This window comes from Physella acuta, unplaced genomic scaffold (assembly GCF_028476545.2).
Source record: "Physella acuta isolate Inbredline_101_S28 unplaced genomic scaffold, ASM2847654v3 ptg000590l, whole genome shotgun sequence".
In the NCBI taxonomy this organism is placed as follows: Eukaryota; Metazoa; Mollusca; class Gastropoda; family Physidae; genus Physella; species Physella acuta.
Window position 1 is genome coordinate 737,705 of NW_026732109.1, and position 26,542 is coordinate 764,246.

The 26,542-nt window shown below is 38.0% G+C and overlaps 2 protein-coding genes across 2 annotated transcripts in view; one reads left to right on the forward strand and one right to left on the reverse strand.

Moving 5' to 3' along the window:
* Nucleotides 1-24,760, reverse strand: part of LOC131947255 (SCO-spondin) — a 39,116-nt gene extending 14,356 nt beyond the window's left edge. Inside the window, exons 1-14 of the mRNA XM_059308401.1 lie at nt 24,669-24,760; nt 23,448-23,615; nt 22,515-22,635; nt 21,416-21,610; nt 12,786-12,921; nt 12,158-12,337; nt 11,686-11,853; nt 10,774-10,932; nt 9,927-10,094; nt 8,625-8,795; nt 6,862-6,885; nt 2,077-2,241; nt 1,349-1,513; nt 589-753 (exon numbers count right to left, since the gene is read on the reverse strand). Of these exons, the coding sequence (XP_059164384.1) occupies nt 589-753; nt 1,349-1,513; nt 2,077-2,241; nt 6,862-6,885; nt 8,625-8,795; nt 9,927-10,094; nt 10,774-10,932; nt 11,686-11,853; nt 12,158-12,337; nt 12,786-12,921; nt 21,416-21,610; nt 22,515-22,635; nt 23,448-23,605 (1,975 nt within the window). The 5' untranslated portion in view covers nt 23,606-23,615; nt 24,669-24,760. The remainder of the gene's footprint in view (nt 1-588; nt 754-1,348; nt 1,514-2,076; nt 2,242-6,861; nt 6,886-8,624; nt 8,796-9,926; nt 10,095-10,773; nt 10,933-11,685; nt 11,854-12,157; nt 12,338-12,785; nt 12,922-21,415; nt 21,611-22,514; nt 22,636-23,447; nt 23,616-24,668) is intronic.
* LOC131947254 (protein kinase C-like 2) lies at nt 13,627-20,245 on the forward strand. Its single transcript, XM_059308400.1, has 8 exons — nt 13,627-14,130; nt 14,879-15,126; nt 16,067-16,195; nt 16,474-16,574; nt 17,092-17,305; nt 17,915-18,056; nt 18,976-19,177; nt 19,860-20,245. Exons 1-8 carry the CDS (start codon nt 13,984-13,986, stop codon nt 19,910-19,912), a joined length of 1,236 nt encoding a protein of 411 aa, XP_059164383.1. The 5' UTR covers nt 13,627-13,983; the 3' UTR covers nt 19,913-20,245.
* Nucleotides 24,761-26,542: the final 1,782 nt, after the last annotated feature.

Genomic DNA, 26,542 nt, shown 5'->3' on the forward strand with positions numbered 1-26,542 from the left:
TTTTTTTAATTTCTCTAACAGCCACATGCCATTCACTATGATTATGTAACATTATAATTTTATTCAGAATTTGTTTTTAAATTTTAGAATAAAATTTTTTAAAATTCTATAACAGCCACTAAGAAAATTTTGTTAATTAGAATTTTATTCAAGTTTTTTTTTTTAATGTTTTATTTTATTTCAGAATAAAACATTTTTAAAATTTCTTTCAGCTGGATCATTTCAGTAATAAAAAATATAACAGAATTCCTCATCAGATTACTAACATTTAATAAGCAGCAGCTTTCAATGAACAACAAAGCTGAGTAGGCTATTTTAAAAAGTCAAGGAAATAAAAGCTAAAAACTTAATTTGTTAACCTTTGAATAATAGAAATATTAGTTTGTTTTGGTCTCATTTAAATTTTAATCAATTTTAACCAAACAAACATATTTCTTAATTAGTATGATTGAAGTGCGTTACTTCAAAATTAAAACTATAAATTAATGCACAAAGTATTCACATATTAAAAATGTTTATAAATCACAGACATCTGTGTTTACATATAGGAATATAAAGTGTTGTACAAAATAAAAGCCCATTTGTTACCTGGACATTGGTTATCATTGCATGAGCTTTGTTCACTACCACTTCCTGTACAGTTTTTACCACCATACAGCCCCAGGTAGCATTCCCTGTGACGGACACGAGTGCCACCACCACAAGACACAGAACACTGTGACCAGTTCTCCCAATCCATCCACTGGCCATCCACTGAAGAGCATAGTTGAGTAAAGCATTCCCCAGTTTGATGCACTTCTGCTCATGTTTACTACCATAGGTAGACTTTATGTTGTGTTGTTGTGATATATAGTAAAATGTGACAGAATTATAGGAATACTTGCAAAGTTGTGGAGATTGCACTTCCCATTCGTTAAAGGGTAAATAGTATATTTCAAGCTAAATTATACCCTTTATACTTTAGAAATTATCTTCATTAAATGGAATAGAAAAAAATCTAGCTGATATTAATCCTTCAAATTTACTGTAAGAATATCAGACATACATGGTCAAAAATTTATGTAACTCCACAGCTTTGCTAAAATATAAAAAAATATGGAATGTTGTAATATATTTTCTTTTTACATTTAAGTAATTAGTATTTTAATGTTAAGCTCATATGGCAATGATATATATGGATATATTGTATACATAGCAATACATGCAGGTGTGGTTATTGTTGGTATTGCTTTTAATACATCTACAATACATAAGGACAAAATACAATATGTTAGTTGTCATGCTAAGGTGAGTTAACAGAAACATATACACATACTGATGTGGTCAGTTAAAACACACCACATCCTACCTGGGCAGTTCTTAGGGCGACACATTTGAGTTTCATTAGCTGCACCTTGGCAAGGTGTTCCTCCATAATAAGGGCCGGAACAAGAGCGAGTTCTGGACTGCGAGCCATTACCACATGTAACACTGCAGTCTGACCAGTTGGACCAAGTACTCCATACCCCATCAACTATAATACACAAAATAGTACTTGGCGTTATAGTACACTATGAGAAAATGTAACTGTTTTCATAATAAAATAAGATGCATAAGTTCAATTTTAATCAATAGATACTAAGATAAGAATTTCAGGTTAAGTATTGTCATAAAAATTTTATCCCACTTTTAATAAGTTTTAGCAAAGATTTTTACAATAAATTTATACTGTCAATACAACTATGTTTCTTCTTATAATTTTTCTGTAATTGTGTAGTTTAGCTAATTAAGTCCTGTGTGTACCAAAATAGACCAACCATACACAAGTAACTGATTAATGTGTAACACCAGACTGGCATCAACTACTTGTGTATGGTTGTAATGTTTTCAAGCTGCTTTTTTTTTTGGCTGTTTTTCTTTTTGTATGAAATTCTAGGTTACTATTAGTTATTTGAATAAACAAAAAAAAAATCAAATCATGCATAGGAAAGGTTATGATATACAACTAAAGCAATATCTTTTTGCTGTAATAATACACTGTCTGTGACGAAAAAAAAACAGCCAACAGCAGTATTTATTTAAATAAAAACCACACACTGGGACAACTCTGTTGATTACAGATCCTAGTTTCTTCCCCTTGGCCATTGCATTGAGCACCACCATTCAAAGGTTGTTGGCACTGTCTGACTCTACGCTGCTGACCACTGCCACAGGTCAGTGAGCACTGGGACCAGGATCCCCACTGCAGCCATTGTCCGTCAGCTAAAATTTCAGAAATGTGTTACTCCTTTACTTACGTCTTTATTCTACTCAACAATTGGAAGTTTAATTCCAGAATTGTTTGAAAATAAAAAAAAATAAAAGTAAATGGCAAAGAAGTAATTGTAAAGAAGAGAATTAGCTGCATTCTGTTGTTTTTTTAGCAAGCGTGAAAGCTTCAAATCACAATACAGTGAGTACACAAAAAATTACTTTCTCATAGTCTAATAGTCTAAACATTACTAATTTGTAAGCTAAATTAAGTAAAGAATGACCTGTTTTGATGAGTGATTTTATTTTTCCAAATATAATGAAAAGAATGTATTACTTTAATGATTTTCAGAAAATAATACATGCTCTAGCTATTAGTCTTAAGGAAAAAGACCTATTCTAAAAAGCCCAAACAGCAAGTCATATAATGACTGCAATTTAATCCCAACATACAACTTTTGTTTGATCAAGTATTTTAAAATTTTGGCTTTTAAATTAAATATAACATTATAAATCATTGTTAAATAGGTATACGTGATACTGTTTAAAGTTATGTAATCATTGTTTAAAATGTTTACAAGTGCCTATTTGCATATAATTTGACTTTATATTTATGTGGAATTGAAATCCTCTTCAATTACCGGTAGAAAAGTTAATCTTTTTCTTCCATAATTTAGAATGACATCTGATAATTCATAACTTCCTATGCAATAAACTCAGCTTCACTGGAAATGAAACAAAATGCAAGTCATTTTCATGTGAACAATTTTAAACTTCAATTAAGTAATTTATATAGGGTAGCAAATTATCTTAATTCAGTACATAAATATATTATCCAATGTTAGGCCCTATTATTAGAATAGCATTCTATTTCTGGCACATTAGTAAAAGGATAATGACAAGAAAGATCTTATGCACAATTTAAGTCAGAAAATATTAAGTAAATTAGATTACTAAACTTTTAGTTTTGTCAATAACCTTCCCATGAAAAACTAAAAAATCTTGGTACTTCTCTGTCCATTTGACTTTACATATAATTTTTACACATGTGTTTACAGTAATTAGTAAAAACACCCATAGTGGAACAATTTTTAAAGTAAGAAAGGTGAGGAAAGGATGAACGGTAGGCCCTTTAAAGCTAATGACATATAACTCATCTCACTTTGGAATTCACAGTGTCAGGGGAAGACCACTATTCTTTATATATTAACAATGTATATTTATTATATGTTTTTAATTAGCAACTCCACATGAACATACTGAGCTATGAGGTGGTTTTAATTGACAAGACAGTGGTTTGAAAATTTCAGTCTCCAGTATGAAACTAAAAATGGTGTTTTTTTCTTAAGTTAGTACTAATATCACTTTAAAAAAACCTAGTCTAGAATCTAATACCTCAAGCACTTTATAAAAAAGTCTATCAATAAGTCAACTGAATGCTATTGACACCATATTTTTCTTTAATATTGCTGCATTGCTCTGACTCTACTGACCCCTCACACTATAATTCTGACTCTATTAATGACACTATCTCTTTTGTTAAGTAGCAATGTTGTCAACACTGCATCACTAGTGATATCTAGGCTTCCTTACATAGAATAGGCCATGTCTTACATAGTAAATTATAAAATTTAAGTTCTCTATAAAAAAAAAGTAAATGCTTACCTCAGTGTGAAAAAATTTGAAGACAGGTTTGATACAATGTCATAAAAATTGCGATAATTTCGAAAACGGTGCCAACATTTTATAAAATAATAATGTTATATTCTGGAAACGGCAACTTCTGACATGTAAGCATCCGGTAATAGTGCCAACCCTGGCATAAAAATATTTCATTTTTTAAAAGCTTTAATTAACCAATCCTTCTTTAGTCACCATAAAAATTATCAAAAATTTAACATTAACACACTGCCATTTATTAGAATAAAAAAAGAACCACAATTAAAACAGGTTAGCAACTGTGCAGAACATTCAATTTATAATAATAATAATAATAAAAATTATGTTAGCGCCAAACTAAAAAATATATTTATTAATTAATAATATTCTTTAATATGACACTGTCTTAGGGCCCCGATACTACATTATATATATATATATATATATATATATATATATATATATATATATATATATATATATATATAAAATTTAAAACGGTATCATACAGATATTATACAAAACAAAAACAAGTTTTTGTCCCACCCCTTCTTCATATGATATTACTCCTCCTGCTCCAGATTAAATTTCTAGGAATCACTGCCCCCACCAGCCAATCATGACACGATATGGTAGATTACAACAAGATGTTTCATTTTTTAAGTAAATTACAGGTAACCCATTCTTGCAGCTTCATTTGAAAAAATTGTAAAGCCTGTTTAAAAGAAGATAATGTGTTAACAGTAGTGAGTTGTTTTTTATCCACATCTAAAATTTAAACGGCTAAATTTTCTGAAACAAATTTGCTCTAAAAAAATAAAGGAATTTTTAGATCAAGGCCTATGATTTATATTATTGTATTATTTTACCACCACTCTAGCCCATAAAAGTCAATAATTCACTAACATATTAAATAATAGATATTATTTGGGCCTACTAAAAAAACACCATTCTACTCTTTTTGTATTATTTGTTATATAGATCTAGAACTAGATTCTAGATCAAATATAATAGCATGTGCACAATCCCAGAGTAAACTATAATTTACGAGTCCATTTAAATTAAGCTCAGATATGATTTTTGACTAACCTATCATCAGATATTTTCAAGGATCAACTCTCTAAGTATTCTGTCATTACAATGGTATTGGTATCACTCACAAAAATGCTCTAAGGGGAGACTAATTTTTTTATAAAAAAAAGACTGTACTGTACAGTAACAGTATGTGAGTATAAAAACTTGAGAGTGGTTTTTGTAGGAATTTTGTGCAGATTTTACCCTGTTCATTCTAGATCTAGTCTAGATCTTTTCATGGTCTACTGGGCCTATGAAATTAATGCCATTAAAATTAAAACAGTTATAATGAGTGTTTCTTTCACAGCGATTCTCCGGGGGGGGGGGGGGGGGGGCACTATTAAAATTAAAAGCAGATCTATATTTTCTAAATATACAGATTACAATTACAATAAATATATATTATAATATATATTTCTTGTTCTTCAGGGGGGGGGGGTAGCCATGCTTCAGGGAGGGGTACTGCCTGAAAGGAACTGATTAAAAAATAAATCTAAATTTCTAGATTTCTGGTTTCTGCTGTAATCTATAATAAGATCTAGATCTATATAATATATTAGTGCGTGGTAATCTATCGTTTTTTTGGGTACGTGTAAAATCGCCTGCGGCCCCTAATTCTAACCATTCTAAGATCTAGATCTATATAGATCTAGATCTAGATGTCTAGATATATTGTAGTTTTAGAATCTGGACGGATTATTATAAACTTTATAGATCTATCTAGCCCTAAATCTAGATACAAGTAGATCTAGATTTTGGTGAGATTTAGAATTTACTTGTATTAAGTTTGGTTGAAGAACATTTTACATTTTACAGATTTGCCAGATTTCAAAAAGAAAAACAGCCAAGCAACCAAATAGCTCCACGGCAATACAAATAGAACTTTATCATCAATATCAAACCAATCACCCAATATTCAAAGTCAATACATCACATCGGAATAGGTTACTAAATCTAAGGATCTAATCTAGATTCAGGATTGGGGTTAATTTGTACAAAAAAATACCGCTCAAAAGAAGCAACAACTTTTTAGCCGAAGCAGCAGCCACTAACAATTATACCTAAAGGTTCTTTCCACAAATGTGCTTAATAAAATTGATAAGCTTTTATACTAGGAACACATCGTATATAGTTTATTAGTATAGGCATAGACTTAGATCTATGTATTAGTTCTAGATCAAGAAATTTAACTAGGTATAAAATTAGGTAGGTTAGATATAAGATCTCTAGAATCTAGGTCTAAGCCAAATGAACAAAAAAGAAACGTTGTCTTGACCATTTGTCCTCAAAATATAAATGCTTAATAATTGTAAATAGTCTTCTATATATATCTACTAGAAACTATATAATAAAATAATAATAAAACACCAATAAAAATTGTAAATATGTTGGGTAATTTTATTTCTTTATACTAGACTTATATATAAGATATGTGGTCCATAATAGATTCTTACATCAGCCTGTAGGCCTGCAAAAACTATCTGAGTTACTGTCATGTAAATAAATTACCTAGGCCTACTTATATTAATAGCACCTCAAAGAACACAAATAGTTTTATATTAGTCATTTATTAAAGGTGCGAAGGCTTTATTTAACGTTTTTCACATTTGACATTTATTATCTACAATATTTTTTACAATATTTTAAATGTATAAAATTCTATTAATCTTATATATGACCTAAGAAAGTGTTGCTGTTTAAATTAATGAAGAATAGTCACTATGAGTGTATGCTATATTATATAGGCCTCCTATCTTTGAGTAAGATGTTTAATTCTAAATGTATTAATTAATTAATATTGTATGCATAAAATGAAGGTGCGTGGCATACAGTGTGTGACGTCTCTAAACACAGGTGACAGGCTACTAGCTACAAACACGTGAGAGTTAAACACTTTACATGGCTCCACGGGCGTCGTCGGCACTGCAACGCAACGCAACATAGACTTGGTGGTGAGTACATGGACGTTATACAAGGTGTGGCTATGTCTTTGTTTGATAACTACATGTCTAGCTTTGTGTGTGTGTCTCAGCGACTATAGGCTAAATTTCATAAGTTGTTTTTTTAAATAGTTATCCTATTAACAAACATGCCTATGACATTTAACTTTGTAAATAACAATTATGTGTTGCTGTTATAGCCAATAAGAAATGATCTGTTTTTTTTTTAAATCATAAAAAAATTACTAAACAAGTTTGTTCTACACTTACTCATTTAAATCGATTAAAAATATCTATTATAGGCCTACTATTTCCATGAAAAGTAAATTATTTTATTTAGAATTTTATAGCCTGATGGCATACAAGTATTGCATGATTTACAACAAAGTTTTACAAATACAAAAGTGTGATTTATTGTAATTATTTAAACTAATTACGATAGATATAACAATATAACAATATATATATATATATATATATATATATATATATATATATATATATATATATATATATATATATATATATATATATATATATATATATACATAGGCCTGTATGAACTTATATGGTGATGAAATATATGAGAAGCAATGATGGAAAAGACAATGATATATTTATTTTAACGATAGCCAAAGATGAAGAGAGAAAACAGGAATACGTAAGATGTAAATTAGCAAGATATCAATTAGTAACAATCTATGAAAAATATCTAGCATTTATAGATGTATAAGTATAAACTACATAACTGTACATTTTTTTTAATGTGTGTATTCTTTGAAAGTGTGCAGCAGTCTAGAAAATTACATTTTTAGTGGTCGGCAGATTAAAAAAAAAACCAACGCATGCTCAGTCACCCAGTACAATCGCGGGCAGTTAATTAAATCAATCAATTTCTTTATCAATAAAATCACTAAATAATGTACCAGGTCCATCTTATGATCTTTTTATTTACAGAAATTTTTTTTTTTTTACTTGTAATTGCTACGACAAAACTATTAAATCATGAATAAGTTTTCTCAAATCATTCTTTTAAATAGACGTTAAAATTGACTTCGAAGAAAAGAAATTTAACACTATTCCTATCAAAAAGGACGAACCTGTTTTGTACTTCACCCTTTTCAGGGCAAGAGGACTTGTTCTAATATCTATATTATTTTCGAACTTTCTTTAGTTTTTTTTTAAAGTCACGTTACAATAATTTAGTTAGCCAGCAAATGTAGGATGGTAAATTTAGTTTTAATGACTGCCAGAGCAGTAAAATCTTCACAGTACGTTTCAAGTTCATTCCTAAGAGTGATTGGATTTGCATTTTTAATCAGGGATGGGCATCTAAAGGGAAGAGGTACGTCCATTTTCTTGCATAATTCAACGTAATTGACGTCACGCAGTCTACTCTCGCGTGATTGTAAGCACGCAAGTCTGTAAGCGTGTGTGCGTCTGTACTCATATCTGTAAGCTTGTGTATGTGCCTTGTGTCTTTGTGACTATCTGTGCTCTGGTGTGTCTGTGTGTGTCTACAACTGGTTATGTAATTTGCATATTACATTGTGTCTGTATGTCTTTTTTCGTTTCTTGAGTAAGGCTAAGTGTGTGAATGTATGTGTGCGTTAAAATAATGTGTCATTTCGTTTGGTCTACAGCTTATACAAGTGTTACATTCAAGAAATGTAGTACTACTTAATGTAACACTAAGAGTGCCCGATGAACCAGTTAGCTTACTTGGACATGGAGGGGATGAGCACACCATGATTTCTGTGTCGTTCCCGGGGCAGGGGAGTCCGCCATACATTGGGCGTGGCTCACTGCACTGTCGGGTCCTGGTCCTGGTGCCATTCTCACAGGACACGGTGCAGTCACTCCAGGAGGACCACAGGCTCCAGACCCCGTCAACTGCAGACGAGAGAGGAGATAGGGGTTCATGATGGAAACTGTTATCTAATAGGAGTGAATCCTAGTTGAGAACAGATAGGGGTTGATGCTGGAAACTGATATCTAATAGGAATGAATCCTAGTTGAGAGGAGATAGGGGTTGATGCTGGAAACTGTTATCAATTAGGAGTTAATCCTAGTTGAGGGGAGATAGGGGTTGATGCTGGAAACTTATCTAATATCTAATAATTCGAGAAATTTGAGGATTAACAGAATTTCAAAAGGAAACTTGCCTATACTTGCATGCACGAATAGCCCTCGCCTTAATTTTTTAATATAATGCAAACTAGAATTAGTCTAAGTTGTGATCAGAACAAAGTAAGGCTTAAGGTTAGAAAAGCCGAAGTAGAATGGTCTCATAGTAGTAAATATACCTCACGACACCACTTATTATTGCACTAGTAATAAAACAGGTAGTCCTTATAAATTACCATTACACTGGAATCATCCCAGCCCCACTTACTATTACACTGTCACCACTTACCATTACACTGAACACCACCTGGCACCACTTACCATTACACTTACACCACTTACCATTACACTGAACACCACCCGGCAACGCTTACCATTACACTGAACACCACCTGACACCACTTACCATTACACTGAGCACCACTTACCATTACACTGACCCCAGTTACCATAAGACTGAACACCACTTATCATTAGACTGAACACCACTTATCATTAGACTGAACACCACTTACCATTAGACTGAACACCACTTACCATTACACTGAACACCACTTACCATTACACTGAACACCATTTACCGCCACACTGAACACCTTCTGACACCACTTACCACTACACTGTCACCACTTACCATTACACTGACACCAGTTACCATTACACTGTCACCACTTACCATTACACTGACACCAGTTACCATTACACTGACACCAGTTACCATTACACTGACACCAGTTACCATTACACTGAACACCACCTGACACCACGTACCATTACACTGAACGCCACCTGACACCACTTACCATTACACTTACACGACTTACCATTACACTGACACCACCAGACACCACTTACCATTACACTTACACGACTTACCATTACACAGACACCACTTACCATTACACTGAACACCACCCGGCACCATGCTGTTGTCGCTACATCTGCCGTTGGTTGCATTGAGCACGTTGTGTGAGCACTCAGCAAAATTCTTCTCCGTGCCGTTACATTTGATGCTTGTCAAGCCGAAGCGACCAGTACCCATCCCGAACCTCGCATCCTTGATTGCTTTTTGGAGAGTTCAAACATAATAATAAATTATTATTAATTATTCTTGAAATATACATGACAGAATGTCTTATCCTAATCGAATCGCTGACCCATACTTTGATTCTAGGGGTCATCCATAAATGACTTCACGATTTTTGGACGAATTTACCTCCCACTCCCCTCCGTCACACGTCGTCACAAAAAAGCCAGACCCCTCCCTAAAATGACGTCACACCTCAGCCTACAACCCCCCCCCCCCTCAAAATTGCTTTTGAATTTTTCTTAAAACATCGATATTTTTCCAAAATCTTGTCGGAACTGAGTATTTTGATCAGTTCCTATTACAATTTATTAAAACCGTTTTCTAAAATGCGAAATAGCAGCCTAAAATCGTTTTCTAACATTGCTTTTTTATAATGCAAAAAAAGTGACGTCACACCATCTGAACCCCTCCTCCCCCTCATCACACACCGTCACAAAATTACGGACCCCCCCCCCCCTTCCGCCCTACGAGTGTGACGCCATTTATGGACGACCCCCTAACAGAAAATTTGTATACACGAAGCTGTTTGATCGTGACTACGATTTTATAATATTTATAAGAACTCATTATGCTAATGCTGTAGAACTTTAACTGCTAAACGTTGAAAGGTTTGTGTGTTTTGGATAATCCTGGATAAAAGTTATGAAAAGTTACCTGCATGTCCACCTGCCCACCTGGCCTGGCGACAGATCAGGTTGGCGATGTAATCTGTCATCTGATTGGCGCAAATCTGGCTCCAGTTCTTGTTGATGTCGTTATAGAACTCCACCCGTCCCTCGCCTGGGTAGGTGCCGTTGATGATACTTATCGGCCCTGGACAAGGTCAACAGCTTATGTTACGGCTATAGCTACAAGGTCAACAGCTTGTGTTAAGGCTATAGCTACAAGGTCAACAGCTTGTGTTAAGGCCATAGCTACGGTGTTATGTCACTGGCTTAGCATCACCTGATTGTGTGTGAGTTTTGTGTTGATATAGAACTAGAAGTGTTTACGTGAGGATTGAAAGCGTGTGGCAGTGTGTGGCAGTTGGTGAGTGATAGTGTGTGTGTGTGGCAGTTGGTGAGTGACCGTGTGTGGGTGTGTGGTAGTTGGTGAGTGACAGTGTGTGTGTGGCAGTTGGTGAGTGACAGTGAGTGTTAGTGTGTGGCAGTTGGTTGGTGTGTGTGGATTGAGAGAGGACGTTGACGGGTGTGTTAAGTATTGTGTTATTGTGCAGTATCCCATAGAAGAAGAAAACTTGAATAAAGATCAAATATGGCGGCCAACAGACTCTAGACCCACCAACAGAAGATGTATAAAGATGAAACATGTCGACCAACAAGACCCACCTCGACAGAACATGTATAAAGATGAAACATGTCGACCAACAAGACCCACCTCGACAGAACATGTATAAAGATGAAACGTCGGCCAACTAGACCCACCTCGACAGAACATGTATAAAGATGAAACGTCGGCCAACTAGACCCACCTCGACAGAAGATGTATAAAGATGAAACATGTCGGCCAACATCGACAGAAGATGTATAAATATCAAATATGTCAACCAACAGATACTAGACCCACCTCGACAAACGATGCCATAGCAGGGCGTGGTTTGGTTGCTCATCCCTAAACAGTACCGGTCAACTCCTATCGTCCCACCGTTAGTGCACGTGCGTCGTCTGACCTGTATGCCCTGCCCGCACGTGGTCTGTGTGGAGCAGTCACCCCACTCACCCCAGGGGCTCCAGCCTAGGATCAAACAACAAAACTCTCTGAGCTGTACAAGATAAACCTAAATAGTGAAATGCTAATTGTAAATATGAAGATTATTATTATGAAACTAACCGATCTATTTTTTTATGAGAGAACGAGATATTGAATGAAATTTTAATATTTGGAAATAGGCCTACGCCAAGGAAAAATTCACAATTATCAGTTATTGTGAATTCAAGTACTATTGGCTTTCTTCAAGTAAAAAGTGTTTCTGAGTAAGGTTAATTAGAGCCCTTTGTTTGCCAACTGTTTACTAACGTATGTAACCATGGTGACTCACGGGGGCAGCTCTGCAGTTCACAGATGCCATATTCCTGCGCCGCCCCATAACACAGCGTAGGGTTGATGGTCTGCTGTGTAGCAGCGTCCTCACAGACTCTAGTTCTCAGTTTCCAGCCCTTCTCACAGGTGGCAGAGCAGGAGCTCCAGTCGCCCCAGGTGGTCCATTGTAGACCTGGATCTAAACACAGTGGGAACACAAAACATTCACGACATGAACACTACATCCATGGGGTGTGTTAAACTATAGAAATAAGTCTTTTGCAGCTTTTTAAATGCATACATATACCCTATATATATATATATATATATATATATATATATATATATATATATATTGTGCCTATATTTAAATAGGATATATATATATATATATATATATATATATATATAATTCCTATTTATTAATATAAATTAGCATGAAAGTAGCTTAATTATATACAGCTGATAGGATAGTTTTATATTTAACTGTCTTTAAATAGTGATGAGGGTTCAGCATAGACACATTTAAAGTAGGCTATATGCTTGTGTGTAAGAAAAAGGTTAGATCAAGATTTACACTACCCCCCTAACACACACACATACACACGCCCATCCCCTCTCAACCACCAGATGGAACAAAGTCTTACCCCGCACATCGCATGCCGTCCCTTTCCAGCCGTCGTCACACAAACAGATGGGGATGAGTCCACCTGTAGCAGCCCGCGTCTCCAGGCACCGTCCTCTGGAGTTGCAGGGGTCACCGTAACACGGGCCTAGAGCTTCCTGTGGGGGGACAGGTTACATCTACAACAACCATGTGAATACGCATGTAGCAGCCCTATGGGGGGGGGGGGAGTTTACATCTACAACAACCATGTGAATAAACGTGTAACAGCCATATGGGGGGGGGGGGGGGAGTTTACATCTACAACAACCATGTGAATACGCATGTAGCAGCCATATGGGGGGGGGGGAGTTTACATCTACAACAACCATGTGAATAAACGTGTAACAGCCCTATTCTGTAGGCAACGCCTTCTAGAATTACACATGGCTCACATAGAATATCCCTTTGGGGTGGGGGGTGGGCATATTACATCTAAAACAAATTCTCAAATAGCATTTTGAAACATTGAAGGTACATTTCCATGAGCGAGTGCGGAACGACATTTTTTCGTTGTTTAAAATAGATCTAAGCGTATTTAGCAAACATTTTAAACAGTAACCTAACCCTAAACCAAAAGCCAAAGGCCAGGTCTAACCTATTTAATTCCAACCAAATCACTTGATCTAAAGCTAGCTATAATTTGCCCTCAAATTGGTCGAAAACCAGTTAATAGTAGTTTTAAACTTCGCGTCAGTTTTGTTTTTTTCACAGCAAGGAAAGCGCACTTTACTAGCGCCAATCGGGACAACCCGAATAGAAAGTTCTCTGAACGCTTTGTGAAATATACCGGAAATAAATCTTTTTGGCAAAGCTATCAATATCTATCAAAGAAATGCCAAATATTGTGGATTTTTTCCAGCTTTTAATGTTGGTTTACTGAAGGGAACCAGTTTATATTCTAAACTGAGATGTGTTTGTTATTGTTAACTATTTTTATATAAGGTCTTACGAACTTCCAGTTGAATTTAATGAACCTTGATTAGACTTAAAATATTTCAATTCCGGATTTGTAAGTCTACAGTCTACGTAACTAGATCTGTTAGTTTGTGCTAGGCTGATCTTTGTGTATAAGGGTAGCGTGTTTGACATCCAATAACTCTGAAAAGCGACCGTGATTTTGGTGTGAAGGTTTTCCACTGAGATCTTGCATCACTGAAGTGGGAAGCAGTTGGTTGAGAATGCCGTGCTTTAAAGGCTGTTTCGGTAAGATCTCAGAGGGTAACCAGATGAAGAATAGAAGAAACAGTATGTACGGCGTCGCCAACGAGATGGAGGTCAAAGCTGGGAAGACGAAAAATGCCATGAACATAAAACTACAGATGGAGGTACTTTTCATAAGATTTATGTTTTCTTTAGACGCGCCTAAAAGACAATACAAGGTACCATATTGTTTTTGTTAGGATTATTGTTAGTAGGGAAACGGCAGGCTGTAGCGAAGGAACCCGCAGGCAGATGTAAGCTAGTACAACAATGTTTGGGGACATTTTTTGGGGTACTGTTACATTGCCAACAACATCTCTAGTAGTAATCATGTTCTCCTGATATAAGTAGTAACGATTCCTTTTTAGAACTAGAGATCCATTGGACAGAAGAAGTAGAGTTCATATGTTTCTTGACCTCGGTATATGAAGGGATGGTGTGGTTACTATATTCGCTACCACCACATTCTCTGCCAAGATGTTTATTACTGGAAAACAAACAAGAAAGATAAAACCTGATCAACAAAACCGTAATGCTATGTATTGGTGTTTGATAAAGCCTGATCAACAAAACCGTAATGCTATGTATTGGTGTTTGATAAAGCCTGATCAACAAAACCGTAATGCTATGTATTGGTGTTTGAAAAAGCCTGATCAACAAAACCGTAATGCTATGTATTGGTGTTTGATAAAGCCTGATCAACAAAACCGTAATGCTATGTATTGGTGTTTGATAAAGCCTGATCAACAAAACCGTAATGCTATGTATTGGTGTTTGATAAAGCCTGATCAACAAAACCGTAATGCTATATATTGGTGTTTGATAAAGCCTGATCAACAAAACCGTAATGCTATGTATTGGTGTTTGACCCAGATGACAGAGGAGTTGTCTGCCTCCACCTACGGGCTCACGCCCCAGGGGGTGTCCACCAATCGTCTGGAGGCTCAGGACTTCTTCACGTTCAAGGAAATCGTGGGGAGCGGCGCCACGGGCGTGGTGTTCCGCGCCGTCTTCAAGCCGACCAGCGAGGTGTTCGCTGTCAAGTTCATCCCCAACTTCCGTCAGACCAAACAGATGGTCGTGCGGGAACTCAGTGTACTCAAGCTGTGCGGCAACTGCAGGTAGGGAAACAGGTGGCTGCAGGTAGGGAAACAGGTGGCTGTAGGTAGGGAAACAGGTGGCTGTAGGTAGCATACAGGTGCAGTTAGGTAGGGAAACAGGTGGCTGCAGGTAGGGAAACAGGTGGAGGTAGTAAAACAGGTGGATGCAGGTAGTGAAACTGGTGACTGCAGGTAGGGAAACAGGTGGCTGCAGGTAGGGAAACAGGTGGCTGTAGGTAGGGAAACAGGTGGCTGCAGGTAGGGAAACAGGTGGCTGTAGGTAGGGAAACAGGTTGCTGTAGGTAGGGAAACAGGTGGCTGCAGGTATGGAAACAGGTGGCTGTAGGTAGGGAAACAGGTTGCTGTAGGTAGGGAAACAGGTGGCTGCAGGTAGGGAAACAGGTGGCTGTAGGTAGGGAAACAGGTGGCTGCAGGTAGGGAAACAGGTGGCTGCAGGTAGGGAAACAGGTGGCTGTAGGTAGGGAAACAGGTGGCAGCAGGTAGGGAAACAGGTGGCTGCAGGTAGGGAAACAGGTGGCTGTAGGTAGGGAAACAGGCGGCTAGAAGAATTGGTGTTGGAGAAGTAGAGCGATGATTCCATCTCCAACACACGTGCAATAGTTTTCGAATACGAATAAAATTGATCACTGGAATCAAGATAATTGCATACCCCAGGTCAAATGAGTGAAAGTTGTAGTAGCAAAGTTGGGTAGTATAATGTAAGCACTGAAAACTGCATAACGTGCTAACAAAAACTTCATCAGTAGGATTTGGCGGTATACTTGTGAGAGTATAAGGTGTATTTGTTTTACTTACGCAAATGTGTGTGTATATATATATATATATATATATATATATATATATATATATATATATATATATATATATATATATATATATATATATATATATATATATATATATATATGAGTATTTTTAACGATTTTGCGTTCCTCGTCAGGTTCCTGATAAATTTTCATTCTCACTTCCGGGTTGATATCAACATGTATTTTGTTATGGAACTCTGTGAGGGAGGATCTCTGGAAGAGCTGTTGGAACCAAAACACGTCATACCACCAAAACTGGGAAAGTACGATACTTGTAAACATGTCAAGTACGATACTAGCAAACATGTCAGTACGATACTAGCAAATATGTCAAGTACGATACTAGAAAATACGTCAGTACGATATTAGCAAACATGTCAAATGTCATACCACGCCAAAACAAGTCAAATGTAGTTCTCCCAAAATTGGGAAGTCGTCTAGCACCTTATATCGGAAATTTCTCACTCCCCCCTCCCCTCCCCCAACGAACTGGGAATGTATAATGCTAAAGTATTTCAACTTTGTCTGTTTAAAACCCCAGGGTGTATATCAAAGAGCTGTCAGGAGCTTTGTTTTATCTCCACTCACTGAAGATCGTGCACAGGGACGTTTACTTGCCAAACTGTGTACTCACCAACAAAGGTGAGTCATGTTTAGAGCTAGTGTTGTTGTGTGAGGTGAGGTTGGTTGTGTGAGGTGAGGTTGGTTGTGTGAGGTGAGATTGGTTGTGTGAGGTGGGGTTGGTTGTGTGTGGGATAGGTTGTGTGAGGCTTTGTTGTGTGAGGTGAGGTTGGTTGTGTGAGGTGAGGTTGGTTATGTGAAGTGGGGTTGGTTGTTCCGGCGTAGCTAAGGGGTGAGGGCGGGGTAGCCGCTCGGGCTGACATCCCTGGGGCGCCACAACAGATGGAGTAATATTTTAAATTTTAGTTTACAATTATAAAACTGAATGCAACGCAGTACAGACTAAGGTTTACATATGTTCCACATCCCGCGTAGAAAAAAATCAAAACGATGGTGACAGACGCGTTATATATTTCCGCTTTTTATTTTCACTCCAAGTATTTTAATTAAATCGTTATCTTTGAAAAAAAGTTCATTAAAAAAACTTTAATGTAGCGAAACAATCATTTCTTAATCCCCACGATTTCTCTGACACCAGCCCACCTGAAGCTCTGTGACTTTGGGCTGTGCAGGACCATAGAGGACCCCCAGGGTGAGCTGCTGACGGACTGCGGCAAGCCGTGCACACGGGCCCCGGAGATCTACCTCGACAGGCCCTGCAGCTTCAGCATTGATTGGTGGAGCGTGGGGATTGTGCTGTACCGCTTCACGACTGGCTACCGGCCATTTCAGACGGACAAGTTGACGCAAGGGTAGGTTGATGGTTTTAAATCTTAGGTCTATGACCTAGATAACAATATTTCCATTTGAACTTCAGGTAACAGTTATCAAGGTGCCAATTTATTTCCCTGTCAATCCCAGGTACCAGTCGGTTACCATGGTAACTATATTTCCCTGTAAACCCCAGGTACCAGTCGGTTACCATGGTAACAATATGTCCCTGTAAACTTCAGGTATCATTCGGCGACACCAATATTTCCCTCTAAACCCCAGGTACCAGTCGGTTACCATGGCAACAATATTTCCCTCTAAACCCCAGGTACCAGTCGGTTACCATGGTAACAATATTTCCCTGTAAACCCCAGGAACTAGTCGGTTACCATGGTAACAATATTTCCCTGTAAACCCAAGGTACCAGTCGGTTACCATGGTAACAATATTTCCCTGTAAACCCCAGGTACCAGTCGGTTACCATGGTAACAATATTTCCCTCTAAACCCCAGGTACCAGTCGGTTACCATGGCAACAATATTTCCCTCTAAACCCCAGGTACCAGTCGGTTACCATGGTAACAATATTTCCCTGTAAACCCCAGGAACTAGTCGGTTACCATGGTAACAATATTTCCCTGTAAACCCCAGGTACCAGTCGGTGACCAAGCTGAAAGAGAAATACCCAGAGTGGCTGTTTGACGACCCAGACACCAAAGATTTCTGCCAGAAGCTGCTGATCAAAGACCCCAAGAGGCGGCTGGGGTCAGATAATGAGGTTTCGGACATTAAGGTAAACCAGGTCACATGTCTACAGAGGTGGCATCACAATTTACACGCATTACGTCACCTGTATACAGAGGTGACACCACAATTTACATGCATAACGTCACCTGTATACAGAGGTGGCACTACAATGTACACGCATGACGTCATCTGTCTACTGAGGGGGGATCACATTTTACACGCATGACGTGGTCACCTGACTACAGAGGTGGCACACGTGTAGATCATATGATTTACGTCACAGCACTGTTTACGTGTAGTGACCACATGAGTAACGTGTCTGCCCTTCTTGTTTACGTGTAGTGAGCACATGATTAACGTGTCTGCCCTTCTTGTTTACGTGTAGTGACCACATGATTAACGCGTCTGCCCTTCTTGTTTACGTGTAGTGAGCACATGATTAACGTGTCTGCCCTTCTTGTTTACGTGTAGTGACCACATGATTAACGTGTCTGCCCTAATGTTTACATGTAGTGACCTCGTGATTAACGTGTCTGCCCTAATGTTTACGTGTAGTGACCTCATGATTTACGTCACAGCCCTAATGTTTACGTGTAGTGACCTCATGATTAACGTGTCTGCCCTTCTTGTTTACGTGTAGTGACCACATGATTAACGTGTCTGCCCTAATGTTTACGTGTAGTGACCTCATGATTTACGCCACAACACTAATGTTTAGTGACAACATGATTAACGTGTCTGCCCTAATGTTTACATGTAGTGACCTCATGATTTACGCCACAACACTAATGTTTAGTGACAACATGATTAACGTGTCTGCCCTAATGTTTACTTGTAGTTTCCTCGTGATTAACGTGTCTGCCCTAATGTTTACGTGTAGTGACCACATGATTAACGTGTCTGCCCTAATGTTTACGTGTAGTGACCACATGATTAACGTGTCTGCACTATTCTCCTATCAACAGAACCACCCGTACTTTTTCGGTGTGGACTGGGAGGAGGACGAGGACATCTTCCATGTCATCGAGCTGGACATGCAGGGCCACGACATCGAGCGCTACGCCACGGTGGCCAACAAGATCTTACAGATCGTGGGCCACAATGAGGTTCATTTGTCCCATTCTGGAAGGTTCAGGATGAGTCTAACTAACCAGGAAAAAACTAAAAGTAGGTCATTGTAGGTTTTTGAAAGTAGGTCATGTTTGTCCATACGAGACAAAGTGGGCCAAATTTAATTACCCAAGGTCTCAACACTTTATTGAAAGTGGGCCAAATTTAATTATCCAAGGGCTCGACACTTTATTGAAAGTGGGCCAAATTTAATTATCCCAGGGCTCGACACTTTATTGAAAGTGGGCCAAATTTAATTACCCAAGGTCTCAACACTTTATTGAAAGTGGGCCAAATTTAATTATCCAAGGTCTCGACACTTTATTGAAAGTGGGCCAAATTTCATTATCCCAGGGCTCGACACTTTATTGAAAGTGGGCCAAATTTAATTATCAAAGGTCTCGACATTTTATTGAAAGTGGGCCAAATTTATTTATCAAAGTTCTCGACACTTTATTCAAAAAAGACCTATGTGCACATCCGAGGTTTGACAGCCATTAAAAGTGGGTCATAATGGCAGACCATTAAAAGTCAGTCATAGTGGATCATCGAAGGTATTTAAGAGGTCATTGAATTCAGGTCCTAGTTACCCATCCGAGGTCTTGACAGGTCATTGAGACCTCGTCTTGTGTGGACGTTGTATAAATATTGTTTTTTAATTTGAAACAGGTTTTATTTGGTCAGCCGAAAGCTAGAAATTATTTTGTCTTGTATTAATAACTTCCTGTTTTTATTTCAGGCGACCAGACGATTTTATTTAAAATTAACAACCTTGTGCCGTACGGATTCTGATCAGTTTTTTTATCGGAGTTTTTAGGTTTGTTTCGAAATAACCATTTGTCAGTTTTGTCGTTTTAGATTGTTTATTACAGGACCGACAACTTTTGTGTTGATTCGGCGTTTTGTTTCTCGTTCAAGATACGATAGAATACATTTACACGCGCTAAACCATTGCTTCATGATGAAACAAAAGATAACTTTAAAGTATATTTAGCATCCCATACGTACCTTAAAGCTAGTGGTTGTGGTAGTATTGTATCAGTCCAGATAAATCTACATTTGACACTGATTATACATTAATTAAGATCCATATCTGGCTTTTTGAGATTGTTAATATTTTTTATCTGTTGGGTCATTTATTTTTGTACAGTTTTCATTCATGTTAGAATACAAAATAAATATCTTAAAAACTCATACGGTATTTACTTATTTTCTTTTAAAATAGAACTAAAAAGGCAAAGAGAATGAAATAAATATTTTTTCGAAAATGATGATTAACATGGGGTCAAAAATCGATACAATTTTATCAGAGTTATACGTGTTCTAGCACGTTGTCAATAGTGCTGGTGAAGTAGAGTTTATGTGTTAATAATTATGTGGTATGTGAAGAGAATGTTATACCGGATTAAACAATTAGAAGATCCTTACTCCCGTAGTCATGCCAGGTACCCATTAGCTGGGTGGGCTCGGTGATGTCATACAACCATGCCAGGTACCCATGGGCTGGGTAGGCTCGGTGATGTCATACAACCATGCCAGGTACCCATGAGCTGGGTGGGCTCGGTGATGTCATACAACCATGCCAGGTACCCATTAGCTGGGTGGGCTCGGTGATGTCATACAACCATGCCAGGTACCCATGAGCTGGGTGGGCTCGGTGATGTCATACAACCATGCCAGGTACCCATGGGCTGGGTGGGCTCGGTGATGTCATACAACCATGCCAGGTACCCATGAGCTGGGTGGGCTCGGTGATGTCATACAACCATGCCAGGTACCCATAAGCTGGGTGGGCTCGGTGATGTCATACAACCATGCCAGGTACCCATGAGCTGGGTGGGCTCGGGGATGTCATACAACCATGCCAGGTACCCATGAGCTGGGTGGGCTCGGTGATGTCATACAACCATGCCAGGTACCCATGAGCTGGGTGGGCTTGGTGATGTCATACAACCATGCCAGGTACCCATTAGCTGCATGGACTCGGTGATGTCATACAACCATGCCAGGTACCCATGGGCTGGGTGGGCTCGGTGATGTCATACAACCATGCCAGGTACCCATGAGCTGCGTGGGCTCTGTGATGTCATACAACCATGCCAGGTACCCATTAGCTGGGTGGGCTCGGTGATGTCATACAACCATGCCAGGTACCCATTAGCTGCATGGACTCGGTGATGTCATACAACCATGCCAGTAACCAACACGGCTGAGTTGGCTAATGACGCCGTATGGTCATGCCAGGTACCCCTCACAGCTGAGTTGGCTGATAGAAGACGAGGCGGAATCACTCACCTTGTCGATGGAGTACGCCTCCCTGGTGTGGTACTCTTGTGTGGTTGAGTCGACAAAATCCCCGGGGTATGTCAGGTGGGTGGCGTTGTTGAGCTCACACGTCCCAGCTGTTTGGTCGAAGTTGTACGAGAGGCAGGGGGTGAGCTTCAAGCACTCGAGCGAGCATTGGGTGTTGGCCCTCTTGCCGCTGATAACCTGGGGGAAACATTAAAGTCATCTTAGTAAAGTCATCTTAGTGATTGGGTGTAGGCCCTCTTGCCGCTGATGACCTGAGGGAAACATTAAAGTCATCTTAGTAAAGTCATCTTAGTGGTTGGGTGTTGGCCCTCTTGCCGCTGATAACCTGAGGGAAACATTAAAGTCATCTTAGTAAAGTCATCTTAGTGGTTGGGTGTTGGCCCTCTTGCCGCTGATAACCTGAGGGAAACATTAAAGTCATCTTAGTAAAGTCATCTTAGTGGTTGGGTGTTGGCCCTCTTGCCGCTGATAACCTGAGGGAAACATTAAAGTCATCTTAGTAAAGTCATCTTAGTGGTTGGGTGTTGGCCCTCTTGCCGCTGATAACCTGAGAGAAACATTAAAGTCATCTTAGTAAAGTCATCTTAGTGATTGGGTGTTGGCCCTCTTGCCGCTGATGACCTTAGGGAAACAGACGTTAAAGTCATCTTAGTGGTTGGGTGTTGATTCTCTTACGGTCTTACTTCTGATCAAAGTCATCCTAGTGCATCCGTAACGCTTTTTAAACTATGTTGAACAACAATTTTACAAATATCATTTTTAAAATTTCAACGAAAGCCTATTTTAGGCTAGTAATTTACCAGAAAAATTGCAATAATTAAACAACACGTTATTATTCTACTTTCGTTTCTAATTTAACAGCACAAAAAAAATGTAAAATACTATTTATTCCGTAAATGACAAAAGTGCGAGGTAGCTATAATGGTGAAGGTAGAAAGTAACAAGTAAACATTTTTAAATTTTTGTTTAAAGAATATAATTAAAAAATAGCTTCGACAAAAGCTAAGCTAAATCTTTTAGAAAATTACAAAAACAAAATGTTCCAGATAGAAAATGAAAACAAAATGTGTCATGTACGTACCAGAAAGGTATGGTTTTTCAAACGTTTTCCTGTGGAGTTGTATTTTTCTGGGTGTTTTGTCCAAACGTAAAACTTGTTGATAGAGGACTGGGGTGGGGCCGTACTCGAGCTACCGTCGTACCTGTGGGACACAGAAAACAGGACATAAACACAGACAACAGGACATACTAGCTGGAGGAGTGAGGACACACAAGCTTTAGGACATTCAGACTTCAGGACATACAATAATTGTACTATATACTAGCTTTTGGACATTCAAACTTCAGGGCATACCAATTGCAGTACATACTACCTATGAACATTTTAGCTTTACAGCATATCACTTACAGCATACACTAGCTTTATGTCGTAAACTAATCAAATAGGATCATGATAATGTAATACTGATTGGGAATGATTACGTGACAAATAATTGTTCGAAACACTAGTCCAAATTGATTGGTTGCAAGACACTTAGCAAGCATTTCCAAATAAAGAGAGCAAAATTATGTCAGTCGGAACATGTATCAAAATACCTTACCTAAAATTTAAATATTCCATAATTTATTTTAAAAATAATCTACAAAAACGAGCTCTAATCATAATTCTCTCTTTTAAAACACTTTAGTACATTCTTCTTTTTTTCATTTCCCGTGAGCTGATTCTATAGTTTATAGTTCTATAAACTATAAACTTCATCTTAATTTTGTAGATCTGTTGTCATCAGTTAAACTCTACAAATTAACAAGCCATAAAACTCTACAAACTATCCGTCAATAAAATGATACAAACTATCCGTCAATAAAACGATACAGACTAGCCGTCAATAAGATTATACAAACTTTCAGTCAATAAAACGCTACAAACTAACAAACCATAAAAGGCTACCAACAAACAAACCATAAAACGCTACCAACTAACAAACCATACACCGCTACCAACTAATCAACTCACCCCAATTTTGTAGCAGTGTCCGTGTTCCCTGGGTCACTTGTCGAACTCTGTGGGGTCGTGTCCACCACCGCTCCCCCGTCCCCAGCCGAGTGGTCAATGTTGGTCAACATTGACAAGACAAGAACCACCGCCCACAACATCTCTCGGCCCCTGTCCATGTCTCACAGCCTGGGTATAATAGTTTTAGCTGTCACATAGTAGTGACAGTCTCGGTGTCAGGGCAATTTTAGTGACATGACAACTGTATTAGTTACATGACAACTTATTTGTGACATGACAGCTGTGTTAGTGACATGACAGCTGTATTGGTGACATTACACCTGTATCAGTGACATGACACGTATTAGTGACATGACAGCTGTATTAGTGACATGATGGTTGTATTAGTGACATGACAACTGTATTAGTGACATGACACGTATTATTGACATGACAGATGTATTAGTGACATGACAGATGTATTAGTGACATGACAGCTGTATTAGTGACATGAAAGATGTATTAGTGACATGACTATTGCATTATTGTCATGATGAATGTATTAATGCCTACAGAATTATATTAATGTCAACTGCATTGCCGTATTCTCTATTTTTATACTTTTAAACCTGATATTTAACAAAAACAGAAAAAAATATCACCTTCTTAACAAATAACTCTATACACGATTTTTTATTTGCCCGAGTTAAAAATGGCAGTTAAACCACAACTTTTCCGGCTAAAATAGCAGTTAAACCACAATCTTCCTTGCTAAAATAGCAGTTAAACCACAATCTTCCTTGCTAAAATAGCAGTTAAACCACAATCTTCCTTGCTAAAATAGCAGTTAAACCACAAACTTCCTTGCTAAAATAGCAGTTAAACCACAATCTTCCTTGCTAAAATAGCAGTTAAACCACAATCTTCCTTGCTAAAATAGTAGTTAAACCACAATCTTCCTTGCTAAAATAGTAGTTAAACCACAATCTTCCTTGCTAAAATAGCAGTTAAACCACAATCTTCCTTGCTAAAATAGCAGTTAAACCACAATCTTCCTTGCTAAAATAGCAGTTAAACCACAATCTTCCTTGCTAAAATAGCAGTTAAACCACAGTCTTCCTTGCTAAAATAGTAGTTAAACCACAATCTTTCCAGCTTAAATAGCAGTTAACCCACGGTATGAAATCTATACTTAAAACAACGCGAAATTTAACTCAGAAGAAAAACACAAAAACTGCCGACCTGCAGCGAGTCAGCTCAAGAACTCATCCACTGCCGCCTGCCATGACAGGTAGATCGTCTCACCTTCTGGGACCACAGGTTCCTGCAGTGTCTGACTAGCATGTGAAGTCTAGCGTGACGAAAGACATTAATTTATTATCCGCTGAGCTCAACATGATTGGATACGCTCCTCCCTTTCCTGTAGGTTGCTGAATCAGGTTTTCTTCTAATTAAATCAAATGTACGATCTAAAACGAAATTTATACATATATAATTTTCTAAAACAAAACCCGCAACATTTATTTACAGAAAATCTAGTCAATATGTTTCTGTGGTGCTGAAATCGCACCTTCAGCTAAATTTTCCTAAGTCGATATGGATTAGGAATTAATAAGATTCTAATTAACTATTAAAATCGAATTTGGTAAAATCAATACGCGTGGATTTATAGATTTTCTGTTTTTATGGCAATTGCATTTTCGCTTGGTTTCGTTTGCGACCTTTGTCCAATAGTTTAATGTCTGTAATGTAGGCCCTATATGTTGTGGTGTGAGTGACGGGGGGGGGGGGGGGGTTATCCAGTAGTTACATGTCTATATTATATATGTTGTGGTAAGGGGCTTAATCCAGCAGTTAAATGTCTATAGCAGGGGTCTCCAAACTTTTCAGCCCGAGGGCCGCATTAACTATCAAATATCAGTTCGGGGGCCAGAGTTTCTTCCATCCATCTCTTTGGGGTAACGGTATCCCCCGTACACCCCCCCCCCCCAACGAAATATAATTTATATAGAAATATATACACATTTTAAATGCACCCCCCTACCCTGGAGAAAAAGTCTGAAAGAAACGTTGTCGCGGGCCAACTACACACTCGAGGTCCAAGTATGTTCTCCTTGGGCAAACACAAAAACCCACCCGCCATTTTTTGAACTTGTCTCTAAGGAGGTCATTTGCTTGCTATTCAATGACCTCCATCTGCAGTTCATCTTGGCAACCGGTTCCATTTGCTTCAAATGGGGTTTGAAACAGTCTCACTTCTGCCTTTGAATCCTAGTCAGAAAACCGCTACTGAAACTGCAGCTGGAGGTCTTGTTAGCAGTTTTCACTATTTGAGTCACAATGTTTTCATTCATGTCAGCAACATGGAGGGCAATGGTATAAACACCAAAACATTTTCAAATTGTTTTGAATTTTCTTGGCAAAGCTCCTCAGCCATTTCTAACAAACATTTTTTTTCCATGAACAAAAAGATCTCCGCGGGCCGGATAAGGGGACCTCGCGGGCCGCATCCGGCCCGCGGGCCGTAGTTTGGAGACCCCTGGTCTATAGCATATATGTTGTGGTGGGGGGCGTTCATCCAATAGTTAAAGTTCTGGTGTGAAAATGCTTTCACATAATATACAAGATTGAGCCCCTTCTAGCGATATGTTGATATCTATTTACATAGATCCTTTTAAGCTGAGTCAAATTATAGCATCAAATATTCACCAAGTATCTATAAACCATCATTAAATGTGCTGTACTTGTGTTAGCAGACTTTACTGTTGGGCTTAAATGACAATGTTTTAAGAAAGTTATTAATGTAGAGGACGTTTAAAGTACTGCGACATGGCCTCAAACGGGCTGATTTCTTTCAATTATTAGCCTTAGGCCTGTTTAGTGGTGCTACTGATCTCTTCAAAAGCCTTGTGTAGCGATTGAACTTTTTACACTGAGATCAGCGTGTACAGACATCTAATTATAGAATGGGATTTTAATTGCTGAGTTCTGTGATTAGATAACAATGGGTTAATGTAACAAGTTTCCTCGCTAAAATCAAAGTACACAATTTTATAATACAAAACTGTGTCAATAATTCCATATAACCACACACTAGAACGTTCAACACAAAGAAC